General features: G+C 40.0%; 1 protein-coding gene across 1 annotated transcript in view; it reads right to left on the reverse strand.

Moving 5' to 3' along the window:
- Positions 1-9,119: 9,119 nt before the first annotated feature.
- Positions 9,120-15,047, reverse strand: part of LOC128645947 (transcriptional regulator Kaiso-like) — a 102,550-nt gene continuing 96,622 nt past the window's right edge. Inside the window, exon 2 of the mRNA XM_053699294.1 lies at positions 9,120-14,057. Coding sequence (XP_053555269.1) covers positions 12,007-14,055 — 2,049 coding nt within the window. The 5' untranslated portion in view covers positions 14,056-14,057 and the 3' untranslated portion in view covers positions 9,120-12,006. The remainder of the gene's footprint in view (positions 14,058-15,047) is intronic.

Below are 15,047 nucleotides of genomic sequence, written 5' to 3' on the forward strand. Positions count from 1 at the left end.
AGCATTGAATATCGCTCTTAGTTCCAGAATGTTTATCGGGAGAAGAGACTCTTCCCAAGACCATAGTCCCTGAGCTTTCAGGGATTCCCAGACCGCACCCCAGCCCACTAGACTGGCGTCGGTCGTGACAATGACCCACTCTGGTCTGCGGAAGCTCATTCCCTGGGATAGGTGGTCCAGGGATATCCACCAACGGAGTGAATCTCTGGTCTTCTGATCTACTTGAATCACTGGAGACAAGTCTGTATAGTCCCCATTCCACTGTTTCAGCATGCACAGTTGTAATGGTCTTAAATGAATTCGCGCAAAAGGAACTATGTCCATTGCTGCAACCATCAACCCTACTACTTCCATGCACTGAGCTATGGAAGGACGTGGAAAAGAATGAAGATCTTTGAAAACACAACTATCCTCGATAGGAATAGTAGTGCGCTTGTTTAGAGTAGAAACTGCCCCCTCGACCTTAGGGACTGTCTGCCATAAGTCCTTTCTGGGGTCGACCATAGGAAATAATTTCTTAAATATAGGAGGGGGAACAAAAGGTATGCCGGGCTTCTCCCACTCCTTATTCACTATGTCCGCCACCTGCTTGGGTATAGGAAAAGCGTCGGGGTGCACCGGAACCTCTAGGAACTTGTCCATCTTGCATAATTTTTCTGGAATGACCAATTTGTCACAATCATCCAGAGTAGATAACACCTCCTTAAGCAGTGCGCGGAGATGTTCTAATTTAAATTTAAATGTCACAACATCAGGTTCAGCCTGTTGAGAAATTTTTCCTGAATCTGAAATTTCCCCATCTGACAAAACCTCCCTCATGGCCCCTTCAGATTGGTGTGAGGGTATGACAGAACAATTATCATCAGCGCCCTCCTGCTCTTCTGTGTTTAAAACAGAGCAATCGCGCTTTCTCTGATATGCAGGCATTTTGGATAAAATTCGCTATGGAGTTATCCATTACAGCCTTCAATTGTTGCATGGTAATAAGCATTGGCGCGCTAGAAGTACTAGGGGCCTCCTGCGTGGGCAAAACTGGTGTAGACACAGAAGGAGATGATGTAGAACCATGTCTACTCCCTTCATCTGAGGAATCATCTTGGGCAATTTCATTATCTGTGGCAGTACTGTCCTTACTTTGTTTGGACGCTATGGCACAATTATCACACAATTTTGAAGGGGGAGACACATTGGCTTTCATACATATAGAACATAGCTTATCTGAAGGCACAGACATGTTAAAACAGGCTTAAACTTGTCAATAAAGCACAAAAACCGTTTTAAAACAAAACCGTTACTGTCTCTTTAAATTTTAAACAGAGCACACTTTATTACTGAATATGTGAAAAAATATGAAGGAATTGTTCAAAATTTACCAAAATTTCATCACAGTGTCTTAAAGCATTAAAAGTATTGCACACCAATTTTCAGAGCTTTAACCCTTAAAATAACGAAACCGGAGCCGGTTACAGATTTAACCCCTATACAGTCCCAGCTACAGCCTTTGCTGTGACTTTACCAAGCCCAGAGGGGAATACGATACCAAAAGACGCCTTCTAGGAACTTTTCCAACTACTTTCGGGTCCTCACACATGCATCTGCATGTCTTGCTCTCAAAAACAACTGTGCAGTAATGGCGCGAAAATGAGGCTCAGCCTACAACTGGGAAGGCCCTTCCTGACTGGAAAAGGTGTCTAACATAGTGCCTGACGTTAAAAAACGTTCCCCAAGTTTATAAGTGTGAATTATCAGCATAAACATGTATAAAATGTCCAAATAAAGCAATCGATTTAGCCCATAAAAGTGTCTACCAGCTTTATAGCCCATATTAAGCCCTTTATTCTGTTTGAGACTAAGAAAATGGCTTACCGGTCCCCATGAGGGGAAATGACAGCCTTCCAGCATTACATAGTCTTGTTAGAAATATGGCTAGTCATACCTTAAGCAGAAAAGTCTGCTAACTGTTTCCCCCAACTGAAGTTACTTCATCTCAACAGTCCTATGTGGAAACAGCAATCGATTTTAGTTACTGTCTGCTAAAATCATCTTCCTCTCACAAACAGAAATCTTCATCTTTTTCTGTTTCAGAGTACATACCAGCACTATTTTAAAATAACAAACTCTTGATAGTAGAATAAAAAAACTACAACTAAACACCACATACTCTTAACCATCTCCGTGGAGATGTTGCCTGTGCAACGGCAAAGAGAATGACTGGGGTGGGTGGAGCCTAGGAGGGACTATATGACTCTTTGCCATTTCCTGTTGGGGAAGAGATATTCCCACAAGTAAGGATGACGCCGTGGACCGGACACACCAATGTTGGAGAAATAGTATTTTATTATCTAGCTGAAAGAGCCATTTAGTTGAAAATTTGGAGGGGGGGGGGGATTTCCTGCTGTATATTTGAAACTTCTCAAGTGAAAAGAACCACAAGTCCAACCATAAACCATATTTGTCTTTCTGTTCTCCTTATTAAAGAATTATTACATAAGGCAATGCTAATTTATTACCGTGTAGTTATATTTTTGTATGCCTATGCTTTTACAATGAAAAATCCCTCAAAGTGTCAAAATACACATAGAACAAAGTATAGTATTAAAACAATTTCATTTTTTATTTAAAGGTAAGAAAATGTACCCATTTACCTACATTACTATACTAAGCACAACAACCCCTTTAAGCTATTAACATTTTTATTTTTCAGATCATTTATGTAAATGAGCAAAACATTTTTTTAGAAATGCTAAACTACTAAAAGTGTTAAAACTTTTTTTTTTTTGTTTTAAAATCTAAACTCTACCAGTGCACAGTGGGGGAAAGATGCAACATATATATGAATTCTTAAAATTCTATGTATGAGTGGCAGTAGAAAGCAAACAAAAATTTAAAAAAAGAAAAAAAAACACACCAGAAAATGGACATCCAATGTAAACTAAAACTACAGGCCACTCATGAGAGAACCCCCCCCCCCCCCAAACAAAAAAAACTTTGTAATTTTTAAAGAAGTACTGATACTTTTAATTTAGTTTCCTTTCAGTAGTACCAGAAGTGATCAGCATTTGCTATTCTCTGACGTCATAGAACAGGAAAAATAAAAAAGGCATTCTGTGATGTCCTCCCTACATGTCTACTGTATGTAAAAACACTGATTTCTTTAAATCTTGTTACATAAAGCTATGCACATTAATACTCAGCAGTATTGGTCTTTTTTATTATAAAGTAGTAAAACAGAATTTATGTTTACCTGATAAATTTCTTTCTCCAACGGTGTGTCCGGTCCACGGCGTCATCCTTACTTGTGGGATATTCTCTTCCCCAACAGGAAATGGCAAAGAGCCCAGCAAAGCTGGTCACATGATCCCTCCTAGGCTCCGCCTACCCCAGTCATTCGACCGACGTTAAGGAGGAATAATAGCATAGGAGAAACCATATGGTACCGTGGTGACTGTAGTTAAAGAAAATAAATTATCAGACCTGATTAAAAAACCAGGGCGGGCCGTGGACCGGACACACCGTTGGAGAAAGAAATTTATCAGATAAACATAAATTCTGTTTTCTCCAACATAGGTGTGTCCGGTCCACGGCGTCATCCTTACTTGTGGGAACCAATACCAAAGCTTTAGGACACGGATGAAGGGAGGGAGCAAATCAGGTCACCTAAATGGAAGGCACCACGGCTTGCAAAACCTTTCTCCCAAAAATAGCCTCAGAAGAAGCAAAAGTATCAAACTTGTAAAATTTGGTAAAAGTGTGCAGTGAAGACCAAGTCGCTGCCCTACATATCTGATCAACAGAAGCCTCGTTCTTGAAGGCCCATGTGGAAGCCACAGCCCTAGTGGAATGAGCTGTGATTCTTTCGGGAGGCTGCCGTCCGGCAGTCTCGTAAGCCAATCTGATGATGCTTTTAATCCAAAAAGAGAGAGAGGTAGAAGTTGCTTTTTGACCTCTCCTTTTACCTGAATAAACAACAAACAAGGAAGATGTTTGTCTAAAATCCTTTGTAGCATCTAAATAGAATTTTAGAGCGCGAACAACATCCAAATTGTGCAACAAGCGTTCCTTCTTTGAAACTGGTTTCGGACACAGAGAAGGTACGATAATCTCCTGGTTAATGTTTTTGTTAGAAACAACTTTTGGAAGAAAACCAGGTTTAGTACGTAAAACCACCTTATCTGCATGGAACACCAGATAAGGAGGAGAACACTGCAGAGCAGATAATTCTGAAACTCTTCTAGCAGAAGAAATTGCAACTAAAAACAAAACTTTCCAAGATAATAACTTAATATCAACGGAATGTAAGGGTTCAAACGGAACCCCCTGAAGAACTGAAAGAACTAAATTGAGACTCCAAGGAGGAGTCAAAGGTTTGTAAACAGGCTTGATTCTAACCAGAGCCTGAACAAAGGCTTGAACATCTGGCACAGCTGCCAGTTTTTTGTGAAGTAACACCGACAAGGCAGAAATCTGTCCCTTCAGGGAACTTGCCGATAATCCTTTTTCCAATCCTTCTTGAAGGAAGGATAGAATCCTAGGAATCTTAACCTTGTCCCAAGGGAATCCTTTAGATTCACACCAACAGATATATTTTTTCCAAATTTTGTGGTAAATCCTTCTAGTTACAGGCTTTCTGGCCTGAACAAGAGTATCGATAACAGAATCTGAGAAACCTCGCTTCGATAAAATCAAGCGTTCAATCTCCAAGCAGTCAGCTGGAGTGAAACCAGATTTGGATGTTCGAACGGACCCTGAACAAGAAGGTCTCGTCTCAAAGGTAGCTTCCAAGGTGGAGCCGATGACATATTCACCAGATCTGCATACCAAGTCCTGCGTGGCCACGCAGGAGCTATCAAGATCACCGACGCCCTCTCCTGATTGATCCTGGCTACCAGCCTGGGGATGAGAGGAAACGGCGGGAACACATAAGCTAGTTTGAAGGTCCAAGGTGCTACTAGTGCATCCACTAGAGCCGCCTTGGGATCCCTGGATCTGGACCCGTAGCAAGGAACTTTGAAGTTCTGACGAGAGGCCATCAGATCCATGTCTGGAATGCCCCATAGTTGAGTGACTTGGGCAAAGATTTCCGGATGGAGTTCCCACTCCCCCGGATGCAATGTCTGACGACTCAGAAAATCCGCTTCCCAATTTTCCACTCCCGGGATGTGGATAGCAGACAGGTGGCAGGAGTGAGACTCCGCCCATAGAAAAATCTTGGTCACTTCTTCCATCGCTAGGGAACTCCTTGTTCCCCCCTGATGGTTGATGTACGCAACAGTCGTCATGTTGTCTGATTGAAACCGTATGAACTTGGTCCTCGCTAGCTGAGGCCAAGCCTTGAGAGCATTGAATATCGCTCTCAGTTCCAGAATATTTATCGGTAGAAGAGATTCTTCTCGAGACCAAAGACCCTGAGCTTTCAGGGATCCCCAGACCGCGCCCCAGCCCATCAGACTGGCGTCGGTCGTGACAATGACCCACTCTGGTCTGCGGAATGTCATCCCTCGTGACAGGTTGTCCAGGGACAGCCACCAACGGAGTGAGTCTCTGGTCCTCTGGTTTACTTGTATCTTTGGAGACAAGTCTGTATAGTCCCCATTCCACTGACTGAGCATGCACAGTTGTAATGGTCTTAGATGAATGCGCGCAAAAGGAACTATGTCCATTGCCGCTACCATCAACCCGATCACTTCCATGCACTGAGCTACGGAAGGAAGAGGAACGGAATGAAGAATTCGACAAGAGTCCAGAAGTTTTGTCTTTCTGGCCTCTGTTAGAAAAATCCTCATTTCTGAGGAGTCTATAATTGTTCCCAAGAAGGGAACCCTTGTTGACGGGGATAGAGAACTCTTTTCCACGTTCACTTTCCAGCCGTGAGATCTGAGAAAGGCCAGGACGATGTCCGTGTGAGCCTTTGCTCGAGGGAGGGACGACGCTTGAATCAGAATGTCGTCCAGGTAAGGTACTACTGCAATGCCCCTTGGTCTTAGCACCGCTAGAAGGGACCCTAGTACCTTTGTGAAAATCCTTGGAGCAGTGGCTAATCCGAAAGGAAGCGCCACGAACTGGTAATGTTTGTCCAGGAATGCAAACCTTAGGAACCGATGATGTTCCTTGTGGATAGGAATATGTAGATACGCATCCTTTAAATCCACCGTGGTCATGAATTGACCTTCCTGGATGGAAGGAAGGATAGTTCGAATGGTTTCCATCTTGAACGATGGGACCTTGAGAAATTTGTTTAAGATCTTGAGATCTAGGATTGGTCTGAACGTTCCCTCTTTTTTGGGAACTATGAACAGATTGGAGTAGAACCCCATCCCTTGTTCTCTCAATGGAACAGGATGAATCACTCCCATTTTTAACAGGTCTTCTACACAATGTAAGAACGCCTGTCTTTTTATGTGGTCTGAAGACAACTGAGACCTGTGGAACCTCCCCCTTGGGGGAAGTCCCTTGAATTCCAGAAGATAACCCTGGGAGACTATTTCTAGCGCCCAAGGATCCAGAACATCTCTTGCCCAAGCCTGAGCGAAGAGAGAGAGTCTGCCCCCCACCAGATCCGGTCCCGGATCGGGGGCCAATATTTCATGCTGTCTTGGTAGCAGTGGCAGGTTTCTTGGCCTGCTTTCCCTTGTTCCAGCCTTGCATTGGTCTCCAAGCTGGCTTGGCCTGAGAAGTATTACCCTCTTGCTTAGAGGACGTAGCACCTTGGGCTGGTCCGTTTTTACGAAAGGGACGAAAATTAGGTCTATTTTTTGCCTTGAAAGGCCGATCCTGAGGAAGGGCATGGCCCTTACCCCCAGTGATATCAGAGATAATCTCTTTCAAGTCAGGACCAAACAGCGTTTTCCCCTTGAAAGGAATGTTTAGTAGCTTGTTCTTGGAAGACGCATCAGCCGACCAAGATTTCAACCAAAGCGCTCTGCGCGCCACAATAGCAAACCCAGAATTCTTAGCCGCTAACTTAGCCAATTGCAAAGAGGCGTCTAGAGTGAAAGAATTAGCCAATTTGAGAGCATTGACTCTGTCCATAATCTCCTCATAAGGAGGCGAGTCACTATCGAGCACCTTAATCAGTTCATCAAACCAGAAATATGCGGCTGTAGTGACAGGGACAATGCATGAAATGGGTTGTAGAAGGTAACCCTGCTGAACAAACATCTTTTTAAGCAAACCTTCTAATTTTTTATCCATAGGATCTTTGAAAGCACAACTATCCTCTATGGGAATAGTGGTGCGTTTGTTTAAAGTAGAAACCGCTCCCTCGACCTTGGGGACTGACTGCCATAAGTCCTTTCTGGGGTCGACCATAGGAAACAATTTTTTAAATATGGGGGGAGGGACGAAAGGAATACCGGGCCTTTCCCATTCTTTATTAACAATGTCCGCCACCCGCTTGGGTATAGGAAAAGCTTCTGGGAGCCCCGGCACCTCAAGGAACTTGTCCATTTTACATAGTTTCTCTGGGATGACCAAATTTTCACAATCATCCAGAGTGGATAATACCTCCTTAAGCAAAATGCGGAGATGTTCCAATTTAAATTTAAAAGTAATCACATCAGATTCAGCCTGCTGAGAAATGTTCCCTAAATCAGTAATTTCTCCCTCAGACAAAACCTCCCTGGCCCCCTCAGATTGGGTTAGGGGCCCTTCAGAGATATTAATATCAGCGTCGTCATGCTCTTCAGTAACTAAAACAGAGCATCCACGCTTACGCTGACAAGGGTTCATTTTGGCTAAAATGTTTTTGACAGAATTATCCATTACAGCCGTTAATTGTTGCATAGTAAGGAGTATTGGCGCGCTAGATGTACTAGGGGCCTCCTGAGTGGGCAAGACTCGTGTAGACGAAGGAGGGAATGATGCAGTACCATGCTTACTCCCCTCACTTGAGGAATCATCTTGGGCATCATTGTCATTATCACATAAATCACATTTATTTAAATGAATAGGAATTCTGGCTTCCCCACATTCAGAACACAGTCTATCTGGTAGTTCAGACATGTTAAACAGGCATAAACTTGATAAGAAAGTACAAAAAACGTTTTGAAATAAAACCGTTACTGTCACTTTAAATTTTAAACTGAACACACTTTATTACTGCAATTGCGAAAAAACATGAAGGAATTGTTCAAAATTCACCAAACTTTCACCACAGTGTCTTAAAGCCTTGAAAATATTGCACACCAATTTTGGAAGCTTTAACCCTTAAAATAACGGAACCGGAGCCGTTTTAAGCTTTAACCCCTTTACAGTCCCTGGTATCTGCTTTGCTGAGACCCAACCAAACCCAAAGGGGAATACGATACCAAATGACGCCTTCAGAAGTCCTTTATAAGTATCAGAGCTCCTCTCACATGCAACTGCATGCCATGCCTCTCAAAAACAAGTGCGCAACACCGGCGCGAAAATGAGACTCTGCCTATGCTTTGGGAAAGCCCCTAAAGAATAAGGTGTCTAAAACAGTTGCCGATATTATTATATCAAAATACCCAGAATAAATGATTCCTCAAGGCTAAATAAGTGTTAATATCAATCGATTTAGCCCAAAAAAGGTCTACAGTCTAAATAAGCCCTTGTGAAGCCCTTATTTACAATCGTAATAAACATGGCTTACCGGATCCCATAGGGAAAATGACAGCTTCCAGCATTACATCGTCTTGTTAGAATGTGTCATACCTCAAGCAGCAAAGGACTGCAAACTGTTCCCCCAACTGAAGTTAATTGCTCTCAACAGTCCTGTGTGGAACAGCCATGGATTTTAGTTACGGTTGCTAAAATCATTTTCCTCATACAAACAGAATTCTTCATCTCTTTTCTGTTTCTGAGTAAATAGTACGTACCAGCACTATTTGAAAATAACAAACTCTTGATTGAATAATGAAAAACTACAGTTAAACACTAAAAAACTCTAAGCCATCTCCGTGGAGATGTTGCCTGTACAACGGCAAAGAGAATGACTGGGGTAGGCGGAGCCTAGGAGGGATCATGTGACCAGCTTTGCTGGGCTCTTTGCCATTTCCTGTTGGGGAAGAGAATATCCCACAAGTAAGGATGACGCCGTGGACCGGACACACCTATGTTGGAGAAAATAATTTAAACCACAAAGAAAAATCAGATAATATGTCTAAAAACATTTATTTTTAATTTAGTGCAAGACAGTTTTATTCAAAATGTATCTACACCCCCTTCTGCTTTGTTTAGTATTTATTTATTGTTTTTTTTAAATAGCTAGCATCTTCTAAGCCACTGGTTTTCAAACCTGTTCTCGGGGACTCCCTAACTGGCCAGATTTCGAGGATGTCTGAACTAGAGCACAGGTGAAATAATCAGCTGATTAGTAAACCTGGTTATTTACCTGCTCTCACCTAAGGTAATACTGAAAATCTGGCTTGTTTTGGGAGGCCTTAGGACAGGTTTGAAAATCAGTCCTTTAAGCTGAAATGCTACAATGACGTTTGTAATATACAACTTTCCACGAGTAAATGGAAAGAGAAACAACATCATTACTACTCCAGCGCAAATATGACAATTAAAGGGACATTATATACTCATTTTTTCTTTGCATAAATGTTTTATAGATGGTCTATTTATATAGCCCATAAAGTTTTTTTTTTAAAATAAATGTATAGTTTTGCTTATTTTTAAATATCATTGCTCTGATTTTCAGACTCCTAACCAAGCCCTAAAGTTTTATTTGAATACCGTCAGCTACCTTCTCCAGCTTGCTCCTGTTCGTGTAAAGGGTCTTTTCATATGTAAAAGAAGGGGGAGGGGGGAGTGTCTTATTTGCCACTTGCAGTGGGCTTTCCAACTACCTTTTTAACAGAGCCAAACTGACAGCTTCTAAGTAAGTTTTTAAACAGTTTTATACTGGATTTTTATATCAGTATCTGTGCATCTTATTCTTTATAGTAGTGTCTATTACATGCAGTTATATGAAAATGAGTGTATACTGTCCCTTTAATGCATTCTGGGAGCAAGAGCAGAGATATCTGAACCAATGTGTCTTTAAGAATTTCCAACAGCCAAGGGTTTAGGACCTCCCTACTAAATAACTCAGTCAATATAGTGTCAAAATGACAGAGCTTTAAATTGATATAAAAACCCTTTATGAAATTGAGATATGGACCCAGCCTGTATATACATGCATTTGCTTGCCTTGCATCCTTTAAATAAAATAGGTGGTAAATTGCAAAACATTACTTACATTTGAAGTAATGCACAAGAGACAAATGGGTATGCGCACAGTCTATGGCAGTATCTGACATCGGATGCATAAATAATGTATTTCCAACAGTGAATTTTTGAAGACAGAAAATAAGCTTAATTGAAATACATTGTGGTGCTTTTCAAGTATGACATTCATGCCCTTTTAGGTAATAACTGGTTTGTGACCTCTAAAGACTATTTGAACAGACTGGAGCTAGAGATCCACAAAGCAGCGTTGGGGTAGATATGTGCACACACACTATAAATAGAGCTGTCTTGCGGCGCAAAAAAGGGTAATAAAACAATCAAAGAAAAAAACATCTTTGTCATTGCAGAGAATAACATGTTATGAGAACATTGATAAATAAGACTTTCAAGTACAAAAGGAAGACTGTACAAAGAGAACACAGGGCTCAATTATCTCAGGATGTTCTCTTAAAGTAACAGTATCTGTTGTCTTAACTTCATTTTATGGCTCTGTACAAACACGTCTTAACAGATAATATTTGCTTTTGGTCTGCTCTCCATGTAGATGACTTTTTCTAAGCATGTGTGTATATTATCAGTGATATAATATAGATTTTAATCCAGAAAGAGACATCAGTGCTTTTTAGTTTTATCTAAGGACATTGGATATACATGAAAACTTATTTTGGATTGCATAGTCCATAAAGGCCACAGGAGAGACTGTTGAGACCTTGGAAGCTTATGAAATCCAACAACTTGCTCTATTAATATATCTGAAACTAAAACAGAATAATAACCTATTTAGCACTTTGTTCTTAGAGGTGCTAATATGGCAATCACTTTTTCCTCTTAGTTTTTTCAATTCTACTTCTTTCTATGGCTATTTTTTTGACATTACAGTTTTAGTTATCAGTTATTGTTTGCCTTTGAACCACCGTTTGAGTAAAATCTATTTAACTAGACAGTATAATTATGTAAAAAAACAAAAAAAAAAAACGTACATAATGGATATATTTTCCCATACAAGCAGGCTAACTTAACATTGTGGCTCAACTACCTCATTATGAATACTCTTAACCATCAAGCCCCATATATACGTTAATGCTCAACAACCATTTAAGTACTTATACAGCCAATCTGCCCAGCACCCCTCAGTCTGCATTCAGCATTGCAGCTCAGAACAGTGTAGAAGGGGTGAAGCTACAGTTTTGACCATAATAAAGTGCTGTTGAAGAGGGAAGGTTGAGAGTTCATAATGAAACCAAAGTATAACTATACTGTCTAATTTTGCATTCACAGAAATAGGCCAAATATTCTAGGGTGTGCTAATTCTCGATCAAACATGTCTTTGATTTAAAAATCCATGTTACTAGCACAATGCTGATGCCAAATTTACAAATCAGGAGCTAAGCTTTAAAGTGCAAGAACAGAGAAAGAACAAGAATACATTAAACTGTATACAAACAGGGAAGACCCTATTTTGACAAAGAAAGCAGAGTCAAAGGATTTGTATTCAATCGGTTAAATAAAATGTGTTTCAAAATATTTTTTTTGTAACAATGATCAAGAATAAAACTAATTCAAGGTTCCTTGGATATTCTCCATTAAAAAAAAAAAAAAAAAGTTCAAGTATAGGTTATTGTTAATAATTAGGGACCCCACAAACTGGTCATAGCTACACACAATGCAACTAAATTCTAACCATTTGTTTCATATCACAATATTACAGCTTTTAAAAAACAAAAAACAAAAAGAACATATAATTGTGATGGCCGATCACCCAATAGTCACCTATTATCCTATTTTATTCAGTTTTAGGTTTTAAGTGATTTAGTAAGATTCTGGTATAACAAACTCAAATTCTGTACCACCATCAGAAGTATTCGGTTTAAATACGTTCTGATTCGTCGGTTGAATGAAGATATCATCCCAGTTAACCGGCTTTTGGGAAGAATTAGAGTTGTCTTCGGAAGCTGGTCCTGATTTATCCGGGTCGATGTTATAAACAATTCCACCATCATTGATTACAGGACTATTATTATGATTTGTATTGTTTATGTATGCATATTGTCTAATTTGCAGAGTTTTGCATGGATTTAAACGATAAAGCTTTGAATCTCCAGCAGGGTCTAGACTGTGAGCTGATCTAATGTGTGAGGCCATCACCTGATAGTTGATAAAGGAATTTCCACAAGTCAAACATTGGTATCTTCTTTCACCTGTATGGTGAATCTCATGCTTTGTACGATATTCTGCAAGGGGAAAAACTCTCTCGCAGTAACGGCATGGGTACTTTTTTTCCCAGGAATGAACATTAAAATGTCTTCGTAAGCTGGTCAGACAAACATAGGATCTTTTACATACAATACAAATGTAATAAACCCTGCCATCCACAATAAGTTCATAATGATCATCATGTTTGAGTTTCATGCGTTTTCGGTTTTGAAGTCCGACTTCATCCAGTTTTGATTCTGCGTCATCAGGGTCCTCTTTGATGGGAATTACTATATCGTATGTATCCTCACCTATGTTTGCATACACCTTACAACCTGTAGATAGCCCTTCTATTTCAGAGGCTGTGTCCAAAGTTATTACTTTTTTACCATCTTTTATACGCTGAGACTCAGGCTCAGGGTAGCCTTCCCTACTGCTTCCGGAAACAACATCTGAAATCTTAATCTTGAATTCACCTGGTTTTGAAGAAGACTCTTGAGTGAATGTCACAACTTGCTTCTTTTGCACTCCATCAAAGGAAACATTTTTCTGAGTAACAAAATGCTTTCCCAAATGGTTAACAGAGGAAACAACTGGAGTTGCAATGCAACTGGCATTGAGAACTAGTTCAGTTTTAGGAAAAGCAGCAAAGGTGCCTTGTTGCAATTTTGGTAAAGTAAAATTAACAGTTGATGGCATGGTAATTTGTGGCGCTATAGCAACAAGAGAAGGTGGATGAAGAGGATTCTGACTTGGAACAACAATGTTGGCTTGCACTGGCTTCAGAGTAGCAGGTGTAGAAACAGCCCCATTTGTATGTTGAGCTTGAACATGGTTTATTGTTGCATTTACAGTTACAGGATGCTTCTGAGACAAAGTGGCATTTTTTAAAGTGGGTTGGATTACAGGCTTAGTATTTTGAACTGATGGAGTTTGGCCAGATTTCACTGTGGTCTTTGAATCAGCATGATCATTAACAGTAGGAGCTTGGCTCTGTGAAACTTCCTTTTTATCAGAAGCTGGTTTGGCTGACACAGTTTCTGAACAGAAAATAACATCATCGTCTGAATCGTTGATCTTTGAGTCATCAGCTACTTTGGAATCTTTGGAATTCTTAAATTCTTCACTGGACATAGTAAAAGCTTCTGAGATTACTGGCATTTCACTGACTGAAGCAAGTTTAGTTACAGTTTTGCTTGCTAATGAAGCAGGTGCACTGTTTTGTGGTTCACAAACTTTTTGATCCGAATTGGCAGAATGGGCATCACTATCTTTGACTCCACCTGAAATACTCTTCACTTGTGATAAAGGAATCCCAAGCTCAGCAATAAAAGGGACTCCTAACAATTTTCCAGATTTAATCAGCTCCTCCAGCATATCATACTTTACACGTACAATTTTTGCACTGTAAATGTAGTTGAGTATTTCTGCAAAAATCTCTGCTCTGACAAAATTCAGTTCTACTACTTGCCCAGCAAGAGAGAACAACTGATGGAAATAAGTGCTACAGGCCGAAAGAATATTTTTGTGAGCTTTAAATTTACGGTCTTCAACAATAACTGTGACATCACAGAACAGTCCATGCAAACGCTGGTCATTTAAAGCTTGTAGCAGATTGCCAGAGTACTGGGTGTCGGTTGCAGTAATCAGTTTTTTACCCTCCATACCTGCAAGTAGATAAAAAAAAATAAAAAAATGAGTATGCATAAAATAGCAGATTCTTAAAAAACAAAACAAAAAAACCCACACACACACACAACAAAATAATTTTCTAGAAGAGAATAAGTAAATACTATCTCTTTTCTGTGTAAATAGCAAATACAACCTCTGACTACTGAAGCCTCCCAGAAAATCTTAAAAAAAACCTGCCCCTTCCTGCTTGATTCTGTTTCTACATATTTAGAGCAGTTTTTGTTATTTGGCACATGTAATGAAAGTAGGTTTGGCTTCTACTCTGCACAAGTATAACTATCACAATGCAGCCCCTACCGGAACACCTATAAAGCACTATCCTGCAAGATACTGCCAAAATGTATGCAATTGCTTTGGTTATTTGTCTAGGAGCCCTCTTATGAAGCATTTGTATAAATCCAAGCATATTGGTTCACCTTGGAGTGCTATAACTCATGGAAAGTATAAATAATGAGGGTTCATCAGATTTAGAACCCTCAAATCAGTGTCTTAACTTCTTATAAGGGTTTTTTTTCTCTCTAGAAGTATGAGAATCATAAGACCTTTGTGACTGTTTATCAACCAACTCAAGCAGGCAGTTTTATTGCATTTGACATGTAAAGATAAAAGGGACAGTCTAGTCAAAATTAAACTTTCATGATTCAGATAGGGCATGCAATTTTAAACAACGTTCCAATTTACTTTTATCATCAAATTTGCTTTGTTCTTTTGGTATTCTGTTTTGAAAGCTAACCTAGGTAGGCTCATATGGTAATGTATAAGCCCTTGATGGCCGCCTCTGCATTTTGAGAGTTTTTTAACAGCTAGACAGTGCTAATTAATATGGGCCATAAAGATAACATTGTGCTCACTCCCATTAAGTTAATTATGAGTCAGCATGGTTTGGCTAAAATGCAAGTCTGAAATAAGGGTGCAGTCTGCAGAGGCGTAGATACAAGGAAATCACAGTGGTAAAAAGTATATTA

This window comes from Bombina bombina, chromosome 1 (genome assembly GCF_027579735.1).
Source record: "Bombina bombina isolate aBomBom1 chromosome 1, aBomBom1.pri, whole genome shotgun sequence".
Lineage (NCBI taxonomy): Eukaryota > Metazoa > Chordata > Amphibia > Anura > Bombinatoridae > Bombina > Bombina bombina.